Genomic DNA, 22,590 nt, shown 5'->3' on the forward strand with positions numbered 1-22,590 from the left:
GAATTGCTAGTTTACTGCGAAATTACAATCACGTTACAAATGCCCGATCCTGACTCTATGGAAGCATGGCGGCCTTCGTAGTATCCCGTGTGCGCCCGTGGCTAAGTAAACTAACAGCCGCGTTTTTGAAATGGGGTAAATTTCTTCAACGCATTGATTTCTGTTCCAGCCCCATCTTTGAGGACTATGGTGCGTGCCCACGCGCCTTGCTTGATGGTTACCGCTGGGGAAACTCCACAAGTGAGTGTGAGAGAATTGCCCTTCTCTAGAGTGTAATTTCGTGGAGCTTGTGTGACATAACCTCTTTTATGTCAGATACGATCGTATGCCACCCAAAGACACCAGAAGTTAATATTAGCCGCGCAAAAACGTAACAGGCAAAGAAAACTTGAGAAACCTCCCGAAAAAGACAAGCTTGCTTGGATGAAGTCAAGGTAAGCGGCACCGGATACCTCTTTTCAGCCTTTCAGTTAGTATTCCTAGTAATTGAGTTGATTTATTATTAAATCTGACTGTGCAGTTTTGTTTGTGAATCAACGTTGGTAGGCGCAGCGAAAACATGCATGGTATCTTGTGCTGTAACGTTTCCATCGTGCGCAGAAAGCTCCTCGTCGGACCTCGAAGAGAGACTTACGAAGATCGGCTCAAGGAGCCACCGCTTGACGACGTTTTCTACACGGACAAGTACATGCCAACTTTGTATCCCGCTGCTGAAGCGATAGCTATGCACAGAGAAACGCATCACCCAACTGTTTTGGATGATCCAGATGCACTCCTTTATGCATTCGTAGAGCTAAGCTTAAAAACGAAGAAAAAGGTACGACACCTTCTCCAATGCATGTAATGTCATAAATGAAAGCTAAGTCGCGTTTTAGAGGGGCCTAAATAGACCTATACATTTGGAATGAACAAATGCAGTGCATAGAGCGCACCACATCACTTAATATCTGCAAAATATGGCACTCCATATTGCAATGAGTCCACAGAGTGAAACGAAAAGAATCTGTTCACTTGTTGGAACCATTCTCCTTGGCAGGTTAAGGTGATATCAGCTGCATCTTTGTGACAGTCAGAATCTTTAGCATACTTATTGGTCTATCATCACTTTGTAGCAGTTGCATGAATCTCAAGTAAATGTATTGACTACATGCTTTGTTCTAGTGCTTATTGTTAAGTTAGACCAATGAAACCTAACAGCACAAATCGCGACTTTTCTTGAGCAGTCTAAGTTGCACTATTTGTGAATAGCAAGTGTCCACAGCTCTGCTTTTGTCCTAGGTGAAGTGAGCAAAGCAACCAGCAGGCACTAGTGTCTACTCTTACTTTTTATCTAAAAGGCGTTTGTGTACCAGAACAGCTTTGTATATTTTCGGTCCTGCATGCATAGAAAAGATACAAAGCTGCATCAGAAATGTTTGTGGAAATGGGGAAGAAATGCATTGTGAGGAGAATGTGGTAGCAAGGACGTGTTGCACTCAGTTTCTTCAAAACATGGCAACTCTGCTTTTACTTCATCTATACCACAAATTTTGATGAATAATGATCTGTTAGAGTGTCTGTGCAGCTACCAGTGTGGAACAAATTTTCATTCTGTGAATAATTTAGGACCACTTTAAAGCAGCACTCTTTTTTTTTTCCTCCCTTCACAAAGATTGCAGCAGGCAAGGGTAATTGGGCATGACAAATGCACTTTTGTGTCCCACCCCAGTTTTCTTTTCCTATGACTCCACCTCCCTCCATCACGGAGCCACTGTTTCTTTTCTCCGTCTCACTTCTGACCATCGTCATCTCCATCATATTTTGAATCTGACCATTCTCGCATCATTCTTATTTCTTTGCATTCTACTCAACTTCCCTCTCATTCCATACTCACTCCTGTCATTATGTATTCATTTGTTCATTTGTTTATTTTTTTGTTCCCCTGCACTGGGTGGTAGGCGCTCATGCGCAGGGGTTCTTGCCTAGCACGCCACGGAATGCAGGGTCGCTCTTATGCAAAATAAATTACAATTACATTGTGCTTTGCTCTAGTTTTCCCCTCATAAACGTTTCGACAAGTGGACTTGTCTTCTTCAAGGCGACATATGCCTTCCTCGCCACAATGCACAGTAACTACTGTGGCGAGGAAAGCATATGTCACCTTGAAGACAAGTCCACTTGTCGAAACGTTGGCTCCAGCTTTCACCTTGTTTTCATTTTCGTTTTGCTCATTGTTCTTAGTTTTGATACATTCGCGCTGCAGCACTTTTCCTTTACTGCTTTCTGTAGTCATTTAACTTTCTGCTTTGCATGTAGGATTTCTCTTGTTATCCAGGGGATATTTCTTTAGGGCCGTATAAGCCGTAGTGCAATAAAGTTATTCATGCAGTAATAAACAATCTACTCGAATTGTAGCCAGAGGTCATTTACATTTGTGGCAGGATCACAGCTCAATTCCATGAACACGTCAAATTCATGAGCTAAGAGCTAAGTAAGTTAGTATGCTGGCATCGTCTGCTTTACTGAAGTTTGGAACTTGAGTTACTATTGATTGAAAGTGTAAGCTGTGATCGAGTGTTAACCGGCAGATGGGCACTCTGTGGTCTGAGATACCCTCAACAACATCAACTTGAGCGTTGCTAAGGCTAAGGTGACTACTAATGAGTATTATATCTAATATACTTGTGGCTGTTCCTTGAACGTGCGTTGGGCATGAAACAAATTGATGGAGGTTGAAATTTAACATTAAATCGAATAAAGCCTCTGAACCCTGTGACGTGTGGTGCATAATACTCCTATTTATATCAGCTAGGTTAAAGTCACCCATTAGTATGACTGCAGAGCTACGGACATGTTGCTGAAGAAAATCACAAACATAAGCATAATGTACAAGCTAGAATTTTCGGTTTTGGCTTTTAAATTTTTTTATGCGTCTTGTATACACCATATCCCCATGGCAACTGCCATGCTCTGTAAGAGCTTGCTGTGATGCACATGGAATGCAGGCTGGTCTGCTACTTTGGCACAGACGAAGAACTTGCATGTTTCATTACCAGTGGTGGCTTTGCACTAAAGTAAGGTTTGTACAAATGTGCATCATCTTGAACACATGAAAACACACAAGATGAGCCTGGTATATGGTGTCAGTGCTACAAAGACCCCGAATGCTTTGTTACAGCTGTTGTGTTGTCCACTGGTCTACCACAGTAAGCGTAATGTTATGTGGTGACTTCCAATCAGAGAAACTGCACAAGGGCATGTTCATAAAGTGTCAATGAAGTGGCCACCTGCGTAAGATAATTGAAATAATGGCCGTACCAGGAAGTAGCAGTTGTATTGAGCACATAATAGTAGTGCTTTCTTTGCATTTTCAGGTTCTCATTGAAATCAACTAGCTTTTTAACTTTTAAGAGCATCTTTTTTTTCTCTCATTATGTTTCTGTTCATTAATACAGACCAAGTTTCGAGAAGATTTTTCAGGGACTGTGCTCTACAATCATCCATTCTCTGTCACAAAGAGAGAGAAGAGGATCATTGCCCTCTGCAAGGTATGCTATAGTGGATTGAGAAATTGGGCACTGTGTTTGGACATTACAATTATTACCTTGCAGAGCACAGATATGGCTTCCGAGTCACTTGAGGCTGGGGCAGAAGTAGCAGGTGGCACAACTGTCATCAAAAGGGTAAGACCAAATGAACTTCTTGTAAGACAGTTGAACATTGATTGTTCCTGTCAAATAAAAGTGAGCTCTCACTGTATAGAACACTGCCAGTGAAATGCGTCAGACCGAAATAATGCTTTGTGAGCCACTAGGTGTAAGTGCATGTGGTCATACAATATGGATTTGTTGACTGTTTTCTCTTCCTAATTTTGGTATATCTCACTCACTAGAAATTAAGACCGCTTTCAAAATTTATTTGCAGATACTTACTGGGGAACTAGACACGAAACATTTCGACTATATTTTGGCACATGTGGACATTATGCAAGATCTGCCTCAGCTAAGAGGCTTGCTCAAAACGAAGTTACCATTGCTAGCTAATGGTAAGTGCTTGGAAAGTGTGATCAAGCATGGTGCTGTGATCCCCCCCTCCCCCCTCTTTTATGTGTGTGTGTTTGTATTAAACTACAGGGGTTGTATTTTGTAAAGGTTCTTCCCATTTTATTCCGTTCTTTTCATCTTGCTCACCAACTGGCTAATTCCTCAAATAGTTTGGGTGGGGCTTCATGTGAGCCTATGACAAAGGGTGAAAAGAATATAAAATAACAAGCATCATTAAGAAATGCAGCCTCGGGCCTGGTTATAATACATCTCGTGCCAGCCACTAAATCGTATACTGAAAAAGAGAAATGTCTGGGGAAGTAATCTGATACTGTATACATAAACGATGGCTTGCATCTCTAGGCATTCAATCACCGTTTATATTCTGGCCTTGATTGGCATGAGCAGCATTCCCCATAGTGCACACTGATTGGCTGAACGAGAAAATTTTTTTGCTTGGGCATACTATGAAAAGTATCAGAGGACATGCTATCAGTGCCACTTCTGTTCTGTTGCCTGTTTCCCAAGTGCAGAGTATTGTAAATATATCATGGTCTTAATTGCCAAGCTTGTGCAGTTGACAGTGCTACCACAATGTTATGACCATGTATGGTAGATGTAAAGCTACCTGCATTTTCCAGCAGTAGCCATTGTTAAAAACTCGTGAACAGTTTGCTTTCATTGTTAAGCCATTTAATGAATCACAGAAACTTGGATGCATGACTGTAGATAAATTTAGATTTCTTATTTTATTTTTACTTTTATGTTGAAGGAAAAGTCACGAATGACCTTCCTGGCTTGGTGCGTGGCTACTTCAAAGGCATCGATTTCACTTCCAAGAGTGATAAGCAAGAGTTAGACTATGGCTTCGTGGAAGTCCCTGTTGGAAAAGTAAGTAGGAGTGTGCGAATATTCAACATTTCTAATATTAATTAAATAGCCTTTGCCACTTGATTCATATTCAATTCAAGAATTATGTTAAATGTTAGTTCCTTTGCAATGTGTAAGAGATAACACCAGATAATGGAGTCTCAAAGCAAAGTGAACAATAAATGTGAAGATTGTTCTGAATGATTCTGCTGCGGAGAGGCTGTGGTTACTGTGTGGGGGCACCAGTTTCTGAGTGAATGCACAGGGCAAATAACTGGTGCTCAATAATTTTCAGTCATTCATTATGAATTCCTTACTTTTAGGCAGCCTACATGTGAATTTGTTGTGTTGATTTAAGCAAAGCAGTTTACTATTTAGCAATTTTCTCTGTGTCCATCCCTTTAAAATAACATATGGTGTTGTAGTATCATACTTCTCTCCTTGGATGAACTTGCAACTATGTGTATCTACTGACATACTGTTCTTTTTTTTTTCCCATTAACTGTCATTGTTATGGTGCACCTGATAACAAAGCAGTTCTTTCACATTTACAAGGGCCTAAGTTTACTGTACGTCCATTTGTGGTTGGCATTACATATATGCATGTAAATAGTCCATGTAAGTAATGTCAGTAAGCCCCCCCCCCCCCCCCTTTTTTTTTTTCTACGAGAAGGGCTCCATGCGGCCCATATTTGACTGTTTCTAGAAATAAAATATTTAATATTCAGTAGTCGTTTCTCTGATAGTTGTATTCGATTAAGAAATTTCTCTATTAGAATGTTCCTAGTAAACAGCTGTTACCCAAAAATTGGTTCAGCTGTTTGGCTGTTATAAAAGCTTTTAAACCTCATCAGAGTTTTCTATTGGTATCACTGGTGAGTATTCAAAGCAGGGCATTGGGAATTTTTGAATAATGTTATAGGAATGGCATGTAGACTAATGTGAAATCACTTATTAATTGTGATGCCCTTAAATGTAGGCACATTAGGGCTTCACTCCATGTTAAGTGCTGTTGTAGCCGCTAATCCCCATATGAAGTGGTGCGATGGGTGCCGTGGTGGCCCAGTGGGCCTGAGCACAAGCTTGCGATTTTGATTCTCAGCCATGTTTCGATAGAGGTAGGATACAAAAGCACTTGTGCCCTTCGATTTAGAGGCATGTTAACTGAAGCCCTAGAACACTGAGTATGGTAAACAAACTTGCCGAGTCACTAGACAATATTGGCGTGAACATCTGAGCTAAAGATTATTTGTGTACATGAAGCCTGTAATTATGCACTAATGGCTACCTGGCCTTTCCTTCAACTTTTCAATTACCCCACCTCTTCTTTCACATACTCTTAAGCTGAAATAAACATACTGGCTGCTGGCCAAGTTTCCTTAGACATCAGAACTAAGCAGTTCCTTTGGCAGAAGCAAAAGAATAGAAATGTCTTCACTGATGGGGCTGTGGTGCCCTCTGGAGGCAGAGAATGATACTACTACTGCACTGATACTATGACAAAGTTTGGGCGGTGTGACATTACTCTAGAGATATGTGGCGCTGCACTCTTTCAGCTACCATAGGAAACATGAGCAACATACGAATTTGTCTCTGATTTGGCACAGATTCATTACGACAGCACATTGCAGCTCTTATTGTTCTTTGTGGTACAAATTGTGTTGCGTGATGGCCTCACAATATTTCTTTAGAGCAGTTAAGTATTTCAATTACAAATAATTTTATTCAGAATTACCACTGCCTAAATATATTACTACAGTTTGAACCAAGCATGTCGCTAAATCTGGACATTGTTCAGTAAGCAGCGCTTACCGGTCATGCCAGTTCTAAAAAAAAAAAACTATTATTCCTAACAGTTGCTCTTGCTAGTAATGATCCAATAACCATCGAATTGTAGAAATTACAGGCTAAATGATGCTAATTATTGCTGTACAATGATTTGGGTGGAGAAAAATGCTTCAAAAGTCCAATACTATACGTGTAATAATTCACAATTTCGTTCGAAGCCAGATAGGCATACTTAACGCAATTCCATGTAGTGCTTCCAATGACGCCCATGTTTATTAAAGTGCCATTTAAGAAATCTGCACAGACACTGGCGCCAGCTTTCCCTCTAGCGTATTGATTTAGAAACTCTACAATCTAGACACAATTTCAAAAGCAGCTGATGCACAAACGCAGCGTGCTGGTAGGTGAAGCATGGTGGGCGTTCTCGTGGGCACAGTGCACAGCTTTGAGTGCAGTTCAAACAACAAAAAGGTGGGTAATACCACAAAGGAGTGGCAGCAGCAGTATTTGAATCCCAACAATTCAATCCATACAAGGCACATTCAAAAGCATATTATTGGAAAAGGTTCATGAAGAGACGCCCTTTATACCAGACAGTATCTTCACTTTTCAAAAAGATGTTGCAGGGCTCATAAAGGGACCCTGAAAAGATTTTGACGGTTTTCTACAAATGTACCGAGTCGTTAGAGTAGGTCCTTCTGATAATTAATTGATGCATCTAAGTGTTCCGCGTAAAGCATGTCATTTGTTATAAGGTTTTAAATATGTACATCGCTGCCGATCACAGCACACTGCTCGGCTGAATTTTCAGCCACCCCTACCCATTTGACGTCATTCACCCAATTTATGCAGTAGGGCGAGCTATCCGATTGGCTGCCCGGGGTGCGTCATCGATAATTTTTTCAACTTTATGGTGAACAAATGTTGTTTGTAATAGTTGGAATGTGAGTTAATTTTTTTCTATAAAAAGAAAGCAACAGAAAGAGAATGCACAAGAACAATTTCTCAGTACACTTTTAAGCACTTCCGGCACACAGTAAGTGTTGTTTGCTTGTGTTACAATGTGCTTCGTTTTAATGAGAACTCCGCGGTCAGTGTCGGTCTCAGTCTTTTTGTGAACACCATGATTTGCCTTTGTTGCGTTGTGGGCTGCGAACGTAGCGACTGGCAATATGTCAAGCTGCAACATCGTGTCCCTGTGCAAGGCAGCAGACGAGTGGAGTGCCTCCAGCGCGTCGGACTGTTGCTATCCGATTGGCGTCAGGATTGGCGCATTTGCGGCCATCACTTTACACAGGAGGATTACTACCACAATAGCATTTTGCAAGTCCGGTATTCGAGTAAACGCAAGCGCAAGGGGACAGGGCCTGGCCGTTTGACCGTGCCGTTTCACGGGATGAGCAGAAGTGCAAACGTGAATGGTCTGCACAGTGCAGCCACCTGGTGGCACAGTGCTCAACCAAACACAGTAGCAGTAACGAAGTGTATTCTTCTTTGCTGCTGGTGTAAATATTTCGAAGCATCGCAATCAATAACACATTGTTTTTGTAAAGGTTTAAAATGTTTTTCACTTGGTTAGAGCAATATTAGCTCTTTGTTTGGCTGGTTAAGCTCTGCGCCACCAGGTGGCTGGACCATGTAGACCGATCAGGCTGCTTAGGTATGTCTACGCTAAAGTCCCTTCATCAGTTTGAGTTTATGCCTCCACCGTTCCGTTGAAATGCCCAGCTTGCCTGTGGTTACCAGAATATCAGACACATTCGGCGCTGCGACAGAATATTCGCAACGCACACTGCTTCAATGGATCTTGCTTGGGGTCGACTGCCAAGCAGCTGGCAGAGAGGTTGGAGAGGCTTCACGCGCTCGCTGCTAGAGAACCGGAAGTAGACGACACGACGTGCCACCATGACGCAGAACCAGTGAAGGTGGAGCTTAGCACCGATCACTCGGCGAACGAATTGAGGAGAAAATGCATGGCTATGGAGGAGGGTAACTTGTAATCGTCTGTAACTCTCTTAATATGAGATTTACAAATTGTGGTGCAAAGGATTAACTTTAGCTGTACCCTACGCATCTACAAAATTTGACTGAACCGCTTCAGGGGCCTTTTAAAGGATGCCAAACAGTCCAGATTAATCCGGAGCACGTGCTAGCTAGTGGGAAAACTGGCAGTCACTGCAGCAGCAGATGGTTGGATTTGGAACATGTGAAATGTATGAAGCATTAGGGGATGGTGCCTAGCATTAGCTCGTGTAAAACTTGAAGTAGAAATAAAAATGTTGCACATAGGAAAGTAACCTATCTTGTGTTTAAAAACATCATGACTGTCGTCCACAACCCGCCAAGTTGGCTCAAGGGCTATGGCGTTCAACTGTTGAGCATGAGGTTGCAAATTTGAGTCTTTGCTGTAGCAGCCACATTCAGATGGAAGTAGAATGCAAAAAAAAAAAAAGAAAAGAACTCGTGCACTTTTTTGGATTTAGATGCACGTTAAAGAACACAGGTGGCATAAAGCTGACAAATCATAAGCATTTATAATGATTGCATATCAATTAGTTTGCTGTTAAGATGAATCTGAATACAGAAAGGAGGCATAAATGTGTGAGCCTTGAAACAAAAAGCCTGTTAAATATTGTTTTAGTAATGTCTTCCAGTGGTATGTCTGTCAACATCTCTTTAACAAAGCAAGCTTACATTTGTAATGCTAATTTACAGAATAATAGGCAATCGGGGTGATTGGTCAGATGTGAGCAAAAATCCTAAACCATAAAGCATTTTGAATGTTACTAGTGTCCTGAAAATCAGCACATTCAACATTTTTCATGTTAACAGTTTAATAGCTGCTGTAAATGTGTGGTTCACTGTCTTGTGGGCTTTCTTTTTTTTTATCGTTTCTTTTCTAATCAGCTCAGCATGCCAACTGAGCATCTCATGGACAATATCAGAACTCTACTAGTTCATATTGACGGATTCAAGCCAAAAGGAACTGATCCAGGTAATAATCTTGTTGTTGTCTTTCTACACTGTTTGACACACTGACTGCGTTAACAAATAGAGTTTCCAAGCAATTAATAAACAGCATTATGCATGAAAAAAATAAAATATAATTGTGGAGTTCATTCTCAGCTGTACATCTGACAAGGTTTTACATAAAGGATACTTTAGGTGCTGAGGCAACGTGAAAACAGTTCAGAAGAAAAAACATTGTATTTTTGTTTTATACCAGTGTTGTTGACACATTTTTCTTTGTTATCAGTGGAGCCAGTTGAACTTTGATGTAATAAGCCATACATTCAGCCTGAAATTTAAATTTACAAGTGTAATTCATAAAAAAAAATACTGTTTGGTGGTTCAGAGAAAATTTCAGAGCACTCCTGCTAACTGACATGTTCGAAGAGTGTATGAGTGCAATTTTTCCTATATTTGCACAATGAATATTTTTCATCATTTTGGGTTGAGAGAAATATACGAGGTCTGTCCCGAAAGCTTTTGCAGTGCATTGTAAAAAAATTAATTTCTAAAACTTTCAGATATAGATGTGGTCAAATTTCAAAATACAGTAAAAGCTTGTTAATTCGAATCACAAGGGGAAACCTCTTCAGTTCGAATTAACAAAAGTTCGAACTAACGAAAGTGAAGGAGAACAACAGTACACTGCAATTTCGAAGCAAATTTGGCGTGTCAGAAAGTGATGGCATATGCCGCGGGCACACGCCATATTCAAGTTGAAGCTCTGGGTCCGAGTGTGCCACACCACCGATGTCCAGTGAAAGGAACGTTAGCCGAGGCTTAACACCATCACAAAGAATCACGACGGCCGTTACCTCCTAAGCTGAAAACAGACGTGCACAAACTATGAAGACTGCCGAGACAAAGACGCTGAACATGTGAAGGTGGCGAAGGCCCCAATTCGTCGGTTCTTGATTGCAAGTGCAGCTGCGACGCACTTGATTCGTTGTATTTTGGTGCTCGCCCCACCATCTGCCACACAACATTAGCAGCTGCACAAGATTTGCAAAGCCTCCGAGATTCGCAACGGGCAAGAAATCTCGGAGGTTACGTAGAACGGAGGTGTGGCAGCTGCCGCTGCCTTCTGGCCGACTCCGTGCCGGTTAGATTTTTTCCGATTTTGCATTCTCTCACCGTTCTCCCCGTTCCGGAGGCGACGCAGCCTTGTGTGTAGGCAGTAGGCGCGTTTCTCTGGCCGTGTGCCAGGCGGTGCGCAGTTTGAATTATCCGTGGCGGAACCTTCTTGCGTTTGAATTAACAGGCTTTTTTATACATAGACTTCTGTGGAGCTTGGCCGGACCAAATCGTAGAGTTCGAATTGTCCATAAATTCAAATTATTGAAGTTCGAATTAACGAGCTTTCACTGTACATCCCCTTTAGACACAATACACCTTTTCTTCTGTTGCTGGAAGGGCCCTTGGAAGTCCTCTTCAGTTAAGTGCTTCAACAGTGTTGTTGTTTCCTTTTGAATAGTTGTCACATCTCCGAAATGCTGTTCCTGGAACACTAGTTTGCATTTGGAGAACAAAAAAAAACAAGTAGGAGGGAGGCTTAATCTGGCGAGTAGGAAGGGTCTTGCAGCACAGTGATCGAATTGTGTGCCAAAAACTTGCACACTATCAATGCCGAGTGCATAGGGGCATTATCGTGGTGCAGAATCCAACGGCTTTCTTTTGACAAATTCGGTTGCACGTGGTGCACACAATCTTTCATACTCTTCAGGGCCTCCACATGGAAAGCTGCATTGACAAATCAGTCTTCAGGTACAAATTGTGGTGTACAATTCTATGGCAGTCAAAAAAACATACCTTATCAACATGCGTTTCATTTTTGCTTTGTTTTTCAGTACTCTTCTTTTTGCACTTTTTGCTCTGTGACTTTAGCTCAATATCGCGTATTCATTAATCCAAGTTTCGTCCCTGGTGACAACGCTTTGCAAGAATTCATCGCTGTCGTCTGAAGTTTTCCAATCAATGAAAAATTCTTTCCGTTACAGCTTTTGCTCAGGAGTCGGCGGTTTCGGCATATTGGCTCAAACGTTTTTCGTTTCCAAATTCTAATTCAAAATTTAGTGAGCGGATGACTTTCCCAAACCAAGTGCTTTTGATATAATTTTAATAGTCATTCAGCGGTTGCAAAGCACAAGAGAACACACACAATCAATGTTTTTGTCTTTGCGTGAAATGGAGGGGCATCCTGATCTTGCATCGTCCTTGGAGTCTTCACGGCGTTCCTGAATACACTGAACCAAAAACGCAGTTCTTTCCTTTAGGGCATCCTTTCCATAGGCCTTTTGCAACATTCGATGAATTTCTGCACCATTCTTGCCCAATTTCACAAGAAATTTGATATTGATGATTTGTTCTGTCTGTTCATTTATCTACATTTTGACAAGTACTAAAAATGTGTTACAACACAAAAAGTCCATGAATAAAATTCTGCCTTGTCATACAGCAGTCCAGCTCATACCAGAGGTGAATGGGTCCTTTCGAGAGGAGAGAGTGGCACTGCTAAACCCTCTCTCACGTCTTTGCTAACCCACTGCATGACCTTTTGGAACAAACCTCGTACCTCTCGCATATCTCAAAATTGCATCACGAACACTGATTATCCACCTTGTAGTTTGTATGCCTTAATGTTATAATCAAAATACCTAGTGAAAAATGAAGAGTGTCACCTTGACAATGCTTTTCATGATCTGAGAGAATGAAACATTACCATTTTCTTTGCATTTGCTGTGCACGGAATCTCAGCAGACAGCAGTGGGAAACATGCATGCATCCTTAATTCTTGGTTGTCCTTGAATCTTTGCAAGTTGACGCACCAAGATGCATGGGTTTTAGTTGACTCAACATTAACAGATGAATCTTTTATGTTGTGTTCTTTTAGTAACCTTTCTGTGGGAGGGCTTTCAATACAAATTAAAATACTTGTACAACCACATTGTGGCACAGATGACTGCTATGAGCATCCCTTTTGTAACGGGGCGGTGGGTTGCCCCACCAAGCTCTTGTTATTATGTTGCCTAACGTCCTACCTATGTTAAAAAGAAGAAACGAAAAATTAGAAAATTCACGATGAATTCCCATAACCAAACTTTGTTAACTCCTATTGTGAACTTTTGTGCATTTTTTGTCGTTTGCCTACTTTTCTTCCACCAATCTTCCAATCGCCGCTTACTAATCTCTACTGAGAACCCATTTACTTTCCCCCTGCTCTCGCTGAACCCAAGGGCTTTAAGGAGGCCAGAGATGCCTGAATTGACCACTGGGCAGATATTTTCACATTCTAATAAAACATGCTCCATCGTTTCCCTAGCTTTACCGCAGCAAGCACATGCTTCATCTTCCTTCTTATATCTTGCTTTGCAAGTGAGTGTTCTAAGGCATCCTGATCTCGCTTCGAAAAGTAATGAGCTTTCCTTTGAGTTATCATAAATTGTTTCTTTCCCAATTTCGTTTTTTTCCTCCTAAGTAGTTACTCATGGCAGGTTTCTTTTCTATTGCTGCCTCCCATGAGATTATTTCAGCCTCTCTGACTTTCCGCTTGATGTTCTTTGTTGCTGTGTTGCTCACCCTACAGGCCGCATACTTGCTGGTAAGCTTGCTAGTTCATTTCCTCCACTGTGAATCAACATTCTTCCTGTACAAATACCCGAGAACTCTCCCAGCCCATTTACTTGCTTCCATATTCCACAGGCGTTCTTCATAATAAATTTAACTGTGAGCTTCCCTCACTTCAAAACTTGTCCAGCCCATATCATCCTGCACAGCTTCATTTGTAGTCTTCCCATGAGTGCCCAATGCAAGGCGTCCCACTGACCTTTGGTTGCCATCGAGTCCTGATTGTACCCCTTATTTCAGGCAGACAACCGCATTTCCAACAGTAAGTCCTGGAAGCATTACACCTTTCCACATAGCCCGGAGCACCTAGTACCTATTGTATCTCCATAGCGCTCTGTGTTTCGTTATGGCCGCATTTCTCTTCCCCTTTACTGTTATTGTTTTTTCCTGTGTTTCCATATATCTGTTGCATTCGTTTATCCATATACTAAGGTATTCATATTCTTTTACCCGAGGTATTTCCGGGCCCTGAATTGACACTGTCTGTTCACTGTTTTCATTGAATACCATAACGCCTGATTTTTTAACGCTAAATTTCAGACCTAAATTTTCGCCTTCCTATCCACAGATATTAGCCAGATGTTGCATATCACTTTGCTTGTTAGCTAGCTACACAATGTCCTCTACATAAAACAAACCTGGAAACTTCTGCTCTACTACTGTACCTGCCTGTTTGTATGAGAGATTAAGCCCGATATTACTTTCCTCTAGTGCCCTTTCCATCCTCACCATGTACATCATAAACAGCAGCAGGGATAAAGGGCACCCCTGCCTCAGTCCCTTGTTGATATGAACTTTCTCCTCGTTCATCATCCCTTCCCATTCAACGCAAAAGGGTATTTGCTAGGTAAATCTCTCTCTAAAACTGTATACAATCGTCGCACACGCCCTCCTTCCAGAACATCGCACAAAATATTGCGGTCTACATTCTAATAAGCTCCTTTACGTCTGAAAATTTCACAAATAACGGTCTTTTTTCTGCTCTGGATCTGGATATTTCAATACACTGAATAAGGACAAATAATTTATCATCCAGATGCCTACCTATTTTGAAACCATTCTGAAGTTCTACCAGTATGCCATTATTCTCTGCCCATGCTTGCAGCTTTAATTTAATTGCCTGCATTGCTAACCTGCATGTTTCTGATGTAATGGTCAACGGTCTATATTAGTGAATTCTGTCTTTCTCCCCCTTACCTTTATAAATTAGATTCATTCTACTTTGTCACTAACTGTCTGGTATTCGTCTATCTTTTAAACTTTTGTTCTGCTGCTTTCAACAGAGCTTCCTTACTTTTTGGACCTAGTTCATTAAGCAGCATAATGGGAACCTCGTATAGCCCTTTGGCTGTGCGCTTAGGAATATTCTCTTAGACTTTCTTCGAGTTGAAATTTGTAAGCACCAGCTCCTTTTCCATCTTATTTTCTCTCATACAATTTTTTTCTTCAAATACAACCTCGTCATTGCCTTGGAAAGATTCGGCTGTTATTTTTCGGATGTAATTTAATGCTGCTTCCCTTTCCAGTTTGTTTTCATCTTCATCTAGGATATGTTGTTGTATTGTTTGTTACTTTCTGCCTAATAATTTTATGTGGTTCCAAAATATTCTAGTTGCGGCCTTCTTTTTCTCACATATTTCTGACAACCAACATTCACTTTCACCTTTTATCTTTGCTTGCACCAGTATTTGAACCATAGACTTTTTCTCCCGGTATATTTCCCATTTACTGGCTACTTCATCCTGCAGCAGCCGCACTTTTCTTGCCTGCCTGTGCTCTCTGGATGCTTTCTGTCGTTTGGTGATCACTTCTCGTATCGCCCGGTTCTACCAGCTTTTTGGCTTCTTTTTTGTTTTCCAACGAGCATGTTGCTTCTGTTTTCGTATTTCTGTCATTATTACTCTTAGAAGCTCACTATATTCCCACTCCTTGCTTGGCCAATTGCCAAGTTCTTCCTCGACTCTTGTGACTATATTTGTTATTTGCTCAGCATTCAAATTTGGACTGGCTATTTTGTGCTCCTTGCTCTCTTTCCTAACTGCATATCCCATTTTCAAAATGATGTGTTTATGGTCACTCCCTATGCTGCTATACACTTCCTCGTCAATGACCGTTTCTCTCAACTTATCATGAATTCCTTCTGTCATCAAACAGTAATCAATGGTCGATTGCCGGTTTCCCACGTGGTCTGCCTGTCAGACTTAAGCCGTGTATTCACGATAACGAGGTTATGTTGCTCACGAAGATCTAGCATTGACTTCTCGTTGTTGTCAATATAGCCATCTAGATCCTGTGTGTGGGCATTAATTTCACCTAATAGGATCATTTCAGCACCATTCCCAAAACCCTTAATATTGGCACTTAGACATTCCACTAACTCTTGATCCTTATCTCTGCAATTATTTCCGGTCCACAAATACACCAACGACAACCAACGGTGCTCTTGATATTCCGAAGTTACCCTTTTCCATTAGGCTCCCTGATGGATGAGCACTCCGACTCCCCCTAGCTTTCTTTCAGATTTAGTTCTTTTGTACCCTTCCCAAACATAATTCTCAATCACTGGAGGCTCTTCCGAGTCTCTAAGGTGCGTTTCTGTAACCGCATACACCCCTATTTGTTCTCTATTTAACTGCTCCTCATCTCTACCCACTTTTCCTCTCTTCTGCCACCCTGCATGTTTATGTAGCCTATTGGAATGACGAGCTCTCTTTCTTGTTTTTCTCCTTTTTCACTTATTGACGGCGATGCTATTCCAAGGTTCCCCTACTGGACCTTCTTCATTACTACCTACATAGTCCTCCTGATCGCCTGTGGGCCCCCAAAAAAGCAACCGTGTGACCAACAATGCGCTAGCCCACTTCTCGTCCAAGCCTGTGATTGAGATGGATCCCTTCTCAATGGAAATCACCACACTTTCACACTTCCCTGTTTACTTCTACAAGCTCGAAACCTTTCTTTCGGCTCATTGTCCATATAGCCTCGTTAGCAGCCACTATGGTTCTTTGTGCGTTACCATCACGTGACGTACAGGCGTCTCCAGCACCGTGCACACCATGATCTGCACCTGAGGGGACAGCTCGCACAAGTCGTCTACCCCCTTTGCCAAGTCCTGGGCTAGTCCTGCCCTTTTCTGTTTAGGATGTCATTTAGCCCACCTACTACTATGACGAGGTTGCGTCCATGGGCATTTTCTGCGAGCTTTGCTTTTGCTTGTCCATGACAGCGCCCAATGTCCGTCCTGGAAATGTCTGTACCGCCACTCTTTTGTCACCTTTCACCCTCTCCGCAATTGCCTCTGAGCACCTAGCCAGGTTTGAATCGCCGGCGATAATCACCTTTTCACTCTCTCCTACTGCCGAGGCCTCTCCCTGCTTCTCTTTGTCATCCTTTTCTGTGTGATTTGGACTTGACAAGGAGCATTGACCCCTGCATTCCTTCCTTCCCTTTGTGGCCGCATCAAGGTAGGTGCAGCTATTCGTGCTACCCCCCTCCCCACGTTGCGTGCATTCCACGTGCTTTGTTGACACGCTCTCTCCTGTCGTGTCGGGAGACTGTGTTTTATTGTCATGACCTTTCTAATTCACGATGGACGCCCTGTTCAGCTTTTCCTCGGCTGCCTGAAATCTTTTTTCCACAGCCTTCCATGCATCACGCTCCATATTTAGCTCATTTTTTAGCTCTTCAAGCTGTTTGACAAGCTCATCCGTGAAAGCCTCCATTTTCTTCAGCCTAACATCGACATCACAGTGTCTGCTGATTTACTAAATTTCCTCACCATTCTCATCCGTCCTCTCATCTACCTTGAGGGACACACTGCACGCTGAACTGTCTTTCTTGCCATGTGTTTTTTAGCACTTAGCTTTTTCTAATACAAACAGCGAAGCTTTCAGAGCATGTGCCTTCTTGCAAAGTTCAATACGCACAGAATCTAAATCCTTAAAATGCTGCAAAGAAATTATCACCAATGTTTTGGAAGCAATAAATCCTGCACAGACGTAAGGTAGGACACGTGTTCACACTTGTTCAAACATGCGGCCCCACTCTCACTGTCCTACCAAAGTAATATTGCCGATACCAATGCACATACTACAACCACTATTGCTAGTAGTCTTGAGACTTCCAAACTACTATATTTAAAGGCTATAAAAACTTAACATCCCGCATGGTTGCATGTGCTGAAACACGTGGCGTGAAAGGATGCTCTAACTAACCTTCAAAACCAAATACGTATACACGAAACACACCTGCGCACACCAACAAGGAAAAAAAGAAAGAAAACTAGCCAATTCCTATTTAAAGGCTAAAAAATCAGCAAATCAAAAACAGAAGCAAGTTCAAAGCATGCTCAAGAAAACTTATGTTTTCGTGACTGCCACGGAGCCCTGGAAAACCATGTCCGTCCGCCGCAAACGTCACCGAAAACATCCACAAGGAGTACACCACCTTGTAGCAAAATTCCTTGTTTTCAGGCTGAGACAAGAGCTCACAGCGAAGTGTGATTTTCGACAAAGTGAAATAAGTGCTGCTAGCAGTCAAACATCATTAATGGAATGTGGTTGAGTTTCGCCGGCATGTGGAGGCTATCGTGAGTGAGCATGCTGTATAGCCAATGATGGCCATTTCCAAGCAGCTTCAGGTGGAAGAGCCAAGAGTCATGTTTTCTACCTACCGGTAGGCGCCACTCAAAAGTAATAGAATTTATTCTGCTCACAGGCCTGTGCGTACCCTAGTGTGACTGGCTGTGAACTTTTGCAGCCATGTCACCTGCAATGTGGCATTCTGATTGCCAATATTTGAACCTTCTAAACTGATATGTCAAGAGAGTTTGCTGTTAGAATAGTTGGTGCATGGTATTGAAAATGGAGAGTAGTACTGTGCCTGGTCTCTTTATTGTGCTTTGTGTTGTATAGTTCTTTCTGAATACCACTGTGTATGGGGAGGGCATCACTGAAAGGGAGACACAAACAGCCTCATGATGCTAAAAAATTGTTAAATCAGGGTGTCTACCAACCGGGAAAACCGGGAATTCTCAGGGATTTTGAGTAGTCTGGAAATACTCGGGGAAAACTCAGGAAATTTGTGCTTCTATCAGGGAAAATTGGCTGTAATTTTATTGAAAGGGAACGAAAGTCGCGGTAATGCTGGCTCGAGTAACAGAGATGATTCGCAACGAATTGACTTTGACGCCGTGTCGTCGGCTGGAGGAGTTGCCAGTGTACAGTCAACTGCCGACATTCCGGATTCCCGATAATTCGGACGGCTTCGCGGCACCACCACGTACTCCTTAGAACGTCTTTGAAGACTTATCTGAAATTTTGGACGCAAGAACCTTTCGCCGCCCGATTTTCCGGACTTTTTGCCGTGACCGCAGGTCCGAAACGGCATTAATCAAAACCACCACCGCTTCGAACCAGCGCTCTCGCACGCAGATCGGCTGGTAGTCGTTGCCACCACAGCAAGGCCTAGCTGCTTCGGCGTTCGCTATTCAGATTCTCGCCGTTCTGTGCCATGGCTTTCAATAAAAGAATTCGCCGCTGTCAGCAATGGCACCGACTCCGCCGTTGTGGTCCTCGCGATTGGCTTCGAAGCTCGAAAAGCACAGTGCGCTGCACAATACCGGTTCCCGAAAGTCAGCTTCGCCTCAATACAGTATTGTTACGCTGTGAAGCATACGCGAAAGTATTGCGGTGAAGCATAACAAGCGTGGGAAGGGTCACGAGGCACAGTATATATTCATTAATTATACACGCGTGCAACCGCCATTTCCTATCACAGTACGAGCACCGATGTGCCTAATAAGTGTGCTGGTAGGCCTTCAAAGCTTTTCGGATGTGCCTGTGGCAATTTGAGCCCTTAAGAGCAATAAAAGACATGTATTTATTTTTTCGAACTGCCCGATTTTTCGGACATTTTCGCGGCCCCTAGGGAGTCCAAAAAAATCGGACGTTGATTGTACAATTGACCAAGAGGATACTTAAAATGGTCCGTGGGGCGAATGCGCGGCGGAAGGAGGACGAGAACACAAAGGACCTACGCATTGAGGAATGAACGGGAAAGGAAGCGTGCCGTCGCTTCTTTGAAGGAGCTTGAGTTCAAAAAACAAGATGCAGATGTCCCTCATCCAAACCAAAATAAACTCTTTAAAGCAGTGAAACGCAACACTGAGGCAATAGACTTTTAGCGTGTCCGCTATTCTGGCAAACGGACCTACACTCTAAGAACAGTTTACACCCTTTGGAGTGCCCCTTCTGCCACACAACGATAATCGTCATCTGCCTTGATGCGTTTCCTTTCTTTAACGCTGCGAGCCCGGTACTTTCCAGTAACGAACGGCACGCGCGTTATCAGCATGATAGCATTGTCTAGGAAATGGTATCATGCTGATAACGCGCGTGCCGTTCGTTACTGGAAAGTACCGGGCTCGCAGCGTTAAAGAAAGGAAACGCATCAAGGCAGATGACGATTATTGTTGTGTGGCAAAAGGGGCACTCCAAAGGGTGTAAACTGTTCTTAGAGTGTAGGTGGTTTGGGCAGATTGCCGGATGAGCGGGGGCACAAACACGAGCAGCCGGAGCGGTGCAGCCGCCTGGTGGCATAGAGCTCAACCAGACAAACACAGAACTAAAATTGCTGTAACCCACTGTATTCTGCTTCGCTGCTGGTGCAAATTTTCCGCAGCGCCGTAATTGTGAACATGATTACGCCACTGTCGAACATTTACACCAGCAGCTAAGCAGAATAGAGTAATAAGCTTTGTTTTTGTGTGGTTGAGCTTTGGGCCGCCAGCTGGCGCCACTAATCTGGCCGCTCACGTTTACGCCTCCGCTAAACCGGCAAACCGCCCGCGCTCGCCGAAATACCGGACGCACTAAAATTCTCTATTGTGCGCAGGCAGATATGACAGCTGAGGTTGGCTCAGCAGCTGTTGCGAGCTTCTGACAAAGTTCGCACTTCATACTAGTGAACTTGCTATCAGTTGATGAAAATTGTTCATATTTGAAAATGTTTGCTTCCGTATGCATCTCCTTTTTATTCGCATTTTAGAATATTCGACTGGATTTGCAATGGGTTCTACCTTTTTTTTTTCGAAGTTATTTTATTTGCTGTGCATTTTACTAACCCCTCCATTCTGTTTTCTTTTGGAGTAAAATAAATTCTACTCCTTACGATTCAAACTGGATTAAGTCACTTTTTATTTTTAATATGCTTGCTAGAGAGTGACATAATCGGACTACATGGTGTCAGCCTATCTTGACATAAAACCAAGTTTTAAAACAAACCTGGAAAACTCAGGGAATTTGGAAATGTCAACTTGGTAGACACCCTGTAAATACTGCTGTCGTGAATGCACAACTTATCAATACACACACTATGTGATCTGAGCATATAGCAGTTATTGAAGCCGAATTCAATTAATAATTGATGCAGATCTTATTGAAGAGCGCTAGGGAACTGTGTAGAAAATTTAGAAATATATGAATATTGTCTGAATTTTCGTTGCTGTTTGTGAAGTTTTCATTATGTCCTCAAATACCTCATGACCCCGGAACACATCAGAAAGTATTCATTTTTAAGTGTTATTTCTATAATGTGTTTCTGCGTGGTCAACCTTCCCACTGTTGCAACCTTTTTCATTTGGCTTTGCTTGCTTATAACTTATAAACAAAGTGGGATAATGCAGTCTCTGAAATGAATGAGTAATTCATTAATGATTTATTTGGCTAGGATGGTTCAGTTAAGGGGGTGGCAAAAGCATAAAGAAAATGGGTCTGTAAGAAGTTGGGAAGGGAAATGGGCGGGAAGTAGCTGTGCAGTTTTAAATTATTCATAGTATGCCTGTCTCTTCTTCAAATTCATAGAGGGTCTGGAGACGTTCTTGGGTCTCTGTTTGTTAGGTGATAATCTATTTGTACAATGGCAGTATTATCCCTGCATACTTTTGGTGGCTACTGTGGAATGCAGGGCTGGCCTGCCTAGTGCTTTACAGGAGGGGCACTCAAGCTCTGGCAGCAGACTTGGTGACGTTTTCTTAGTTAATCTTCTATTTGGTGCACCTGCCAATATGCAATAATAATATCTGTTGTAAGGGTGAAACTGGTCAATGACGCCTCCCCTATGTAGCAATGTAGTAAGTTTGAATATGGCGAACTAGGATGCCACATTTAGGCTGACATAGCTGCAGAAGTTCCTACCCTTGAGTCACACATACCCTGTAGGAGCAAGCAAATCCATTGCTAAGGAGTGCAATTAATGACACCGTGTACAGAAAGCTTTGCTGTCGACTCATCCACCTGAAGCTGCTCGACAGTGGCCATAATTGACTTTTTGGGGTCCTCACTGATGGTAATCTCTACCTGCTAGAGAAATTCAACCACCTGGATGGCATTTACCACCGGCAGCTATCATCTGTCTATCTCTCTGGATGTCGGTGCAACTAGGTATCAAGTGTACAATGACCTTAACTATCTTTGTCTAGTTTTCCTGTGAATACACCTAACCATACATACCACTGTGAGTGCATTGGGAATCTCGGGAACAGACATCATCTTGAGAGTCCAAACAGATGCTAATGTGGTTGGCTTTGTAGGCTGTATGATCCGTAGCCACTGTCATGACTGAGTGGATCGCATAGAGCTCAGCTTCAGGAAAGGTGACATAGCCACTTTGTAAAATGGAAAAGATAGTATTTGCTTCGTGGCAACACCAGGCAGTGTCTGGTGCTGCTATGAAGCAAATGCACTGTACAAACAGCATGTGCTAGGTAAGTAACGTGAATTGCTGTTTTGCATGTGTATTCTTGTTGAATTGATACAACCTTGTCTGAAGTTGAAGTAGTATACCCAAGTTCTGAAACTCCCATTTTTTGTAGGTACATTCATCACAAAGGTTGAACTGAAGTGTCCACCAACTACTGAGAAGTTCATGATTGCATGCAGTGAATTCTTGGATCATTATGCAGAGGAAGAAGAAGATGTTGAAGTCAAAGTGAATCAGTAGATGCACCGAACTCAATCAGAACATCATTTGTTGTAGCAATAAATCGTAATAAAAAATAAAGCAGCACAGGCTGTTCAGTTGTTTTCTGGTCAGAAGAAAGAAATCCCACAGTGAGGTAAATTCATCTCTTGAATGTTGAAGGAATTTAAATTGCAGCACTTACGCTGGTTCTCTTTCACTCATCATACCAAATAGTTCATCCTGGTGGCAGTACTGAGCTTCATCCAAACGAAGTGACAAAAAATCATTTGCAAACTCTTGATTGGAACATTTTTTT

The 22,590-nt window shown here is 42.3% G+C and overlaps 1 protein-coding gene across 1 annotated transcript; it reads left to right on the forward strand.

The window, feature by feature from the left end:
- The first annotated feature begins 14 nt into the window (after window positions 1-14).
- mRpL1 (mitochondrial ribosomal protein L1) lies at window positions 15-22,379 on the forward strand. Its single transcript, XM_050195837.3, has 10 exons — window positions 15-105; window positions 170-240; window positions 316-434; window positions 601-817; window positions 3,435-3,527; window positions 3,591-3,662; window positions 3,904-4,024; window positions 4,795-4,913; window positions 9,588-9,675; window positions 22,186-22,379. The coding sequence occupies exons 1-10, from the start codon at window positions 66-68 to the stop codon at window positions 22,311-22,313; spliced, it is 1,068 nt and encodes a 355-aa protein (XP_050051794.1). The 5' UTR covers window positions 15-65; the 3' UTR covers window positions 22,314-22,379.
- The last annotated feature ends 211 nt before the right edge of the window (window positions 22,380-22,590 follow it).

This window comes from Dermacentor andersoni, chromosome 1 (genome assembly GCF_023375885.2).
Source record: "Dermacentor andersoni chromosome 1, qqDerAnde1_hic_scaffold, whole genome shotgun sequence".
In the NCBI taxonomy this organism is placed as follows: Eukaryota; Metazoa; Arthropoda; class Arachnida; order Ixodida; family Ixodidae; genus Dermacentor; species Dermacentor andersoni.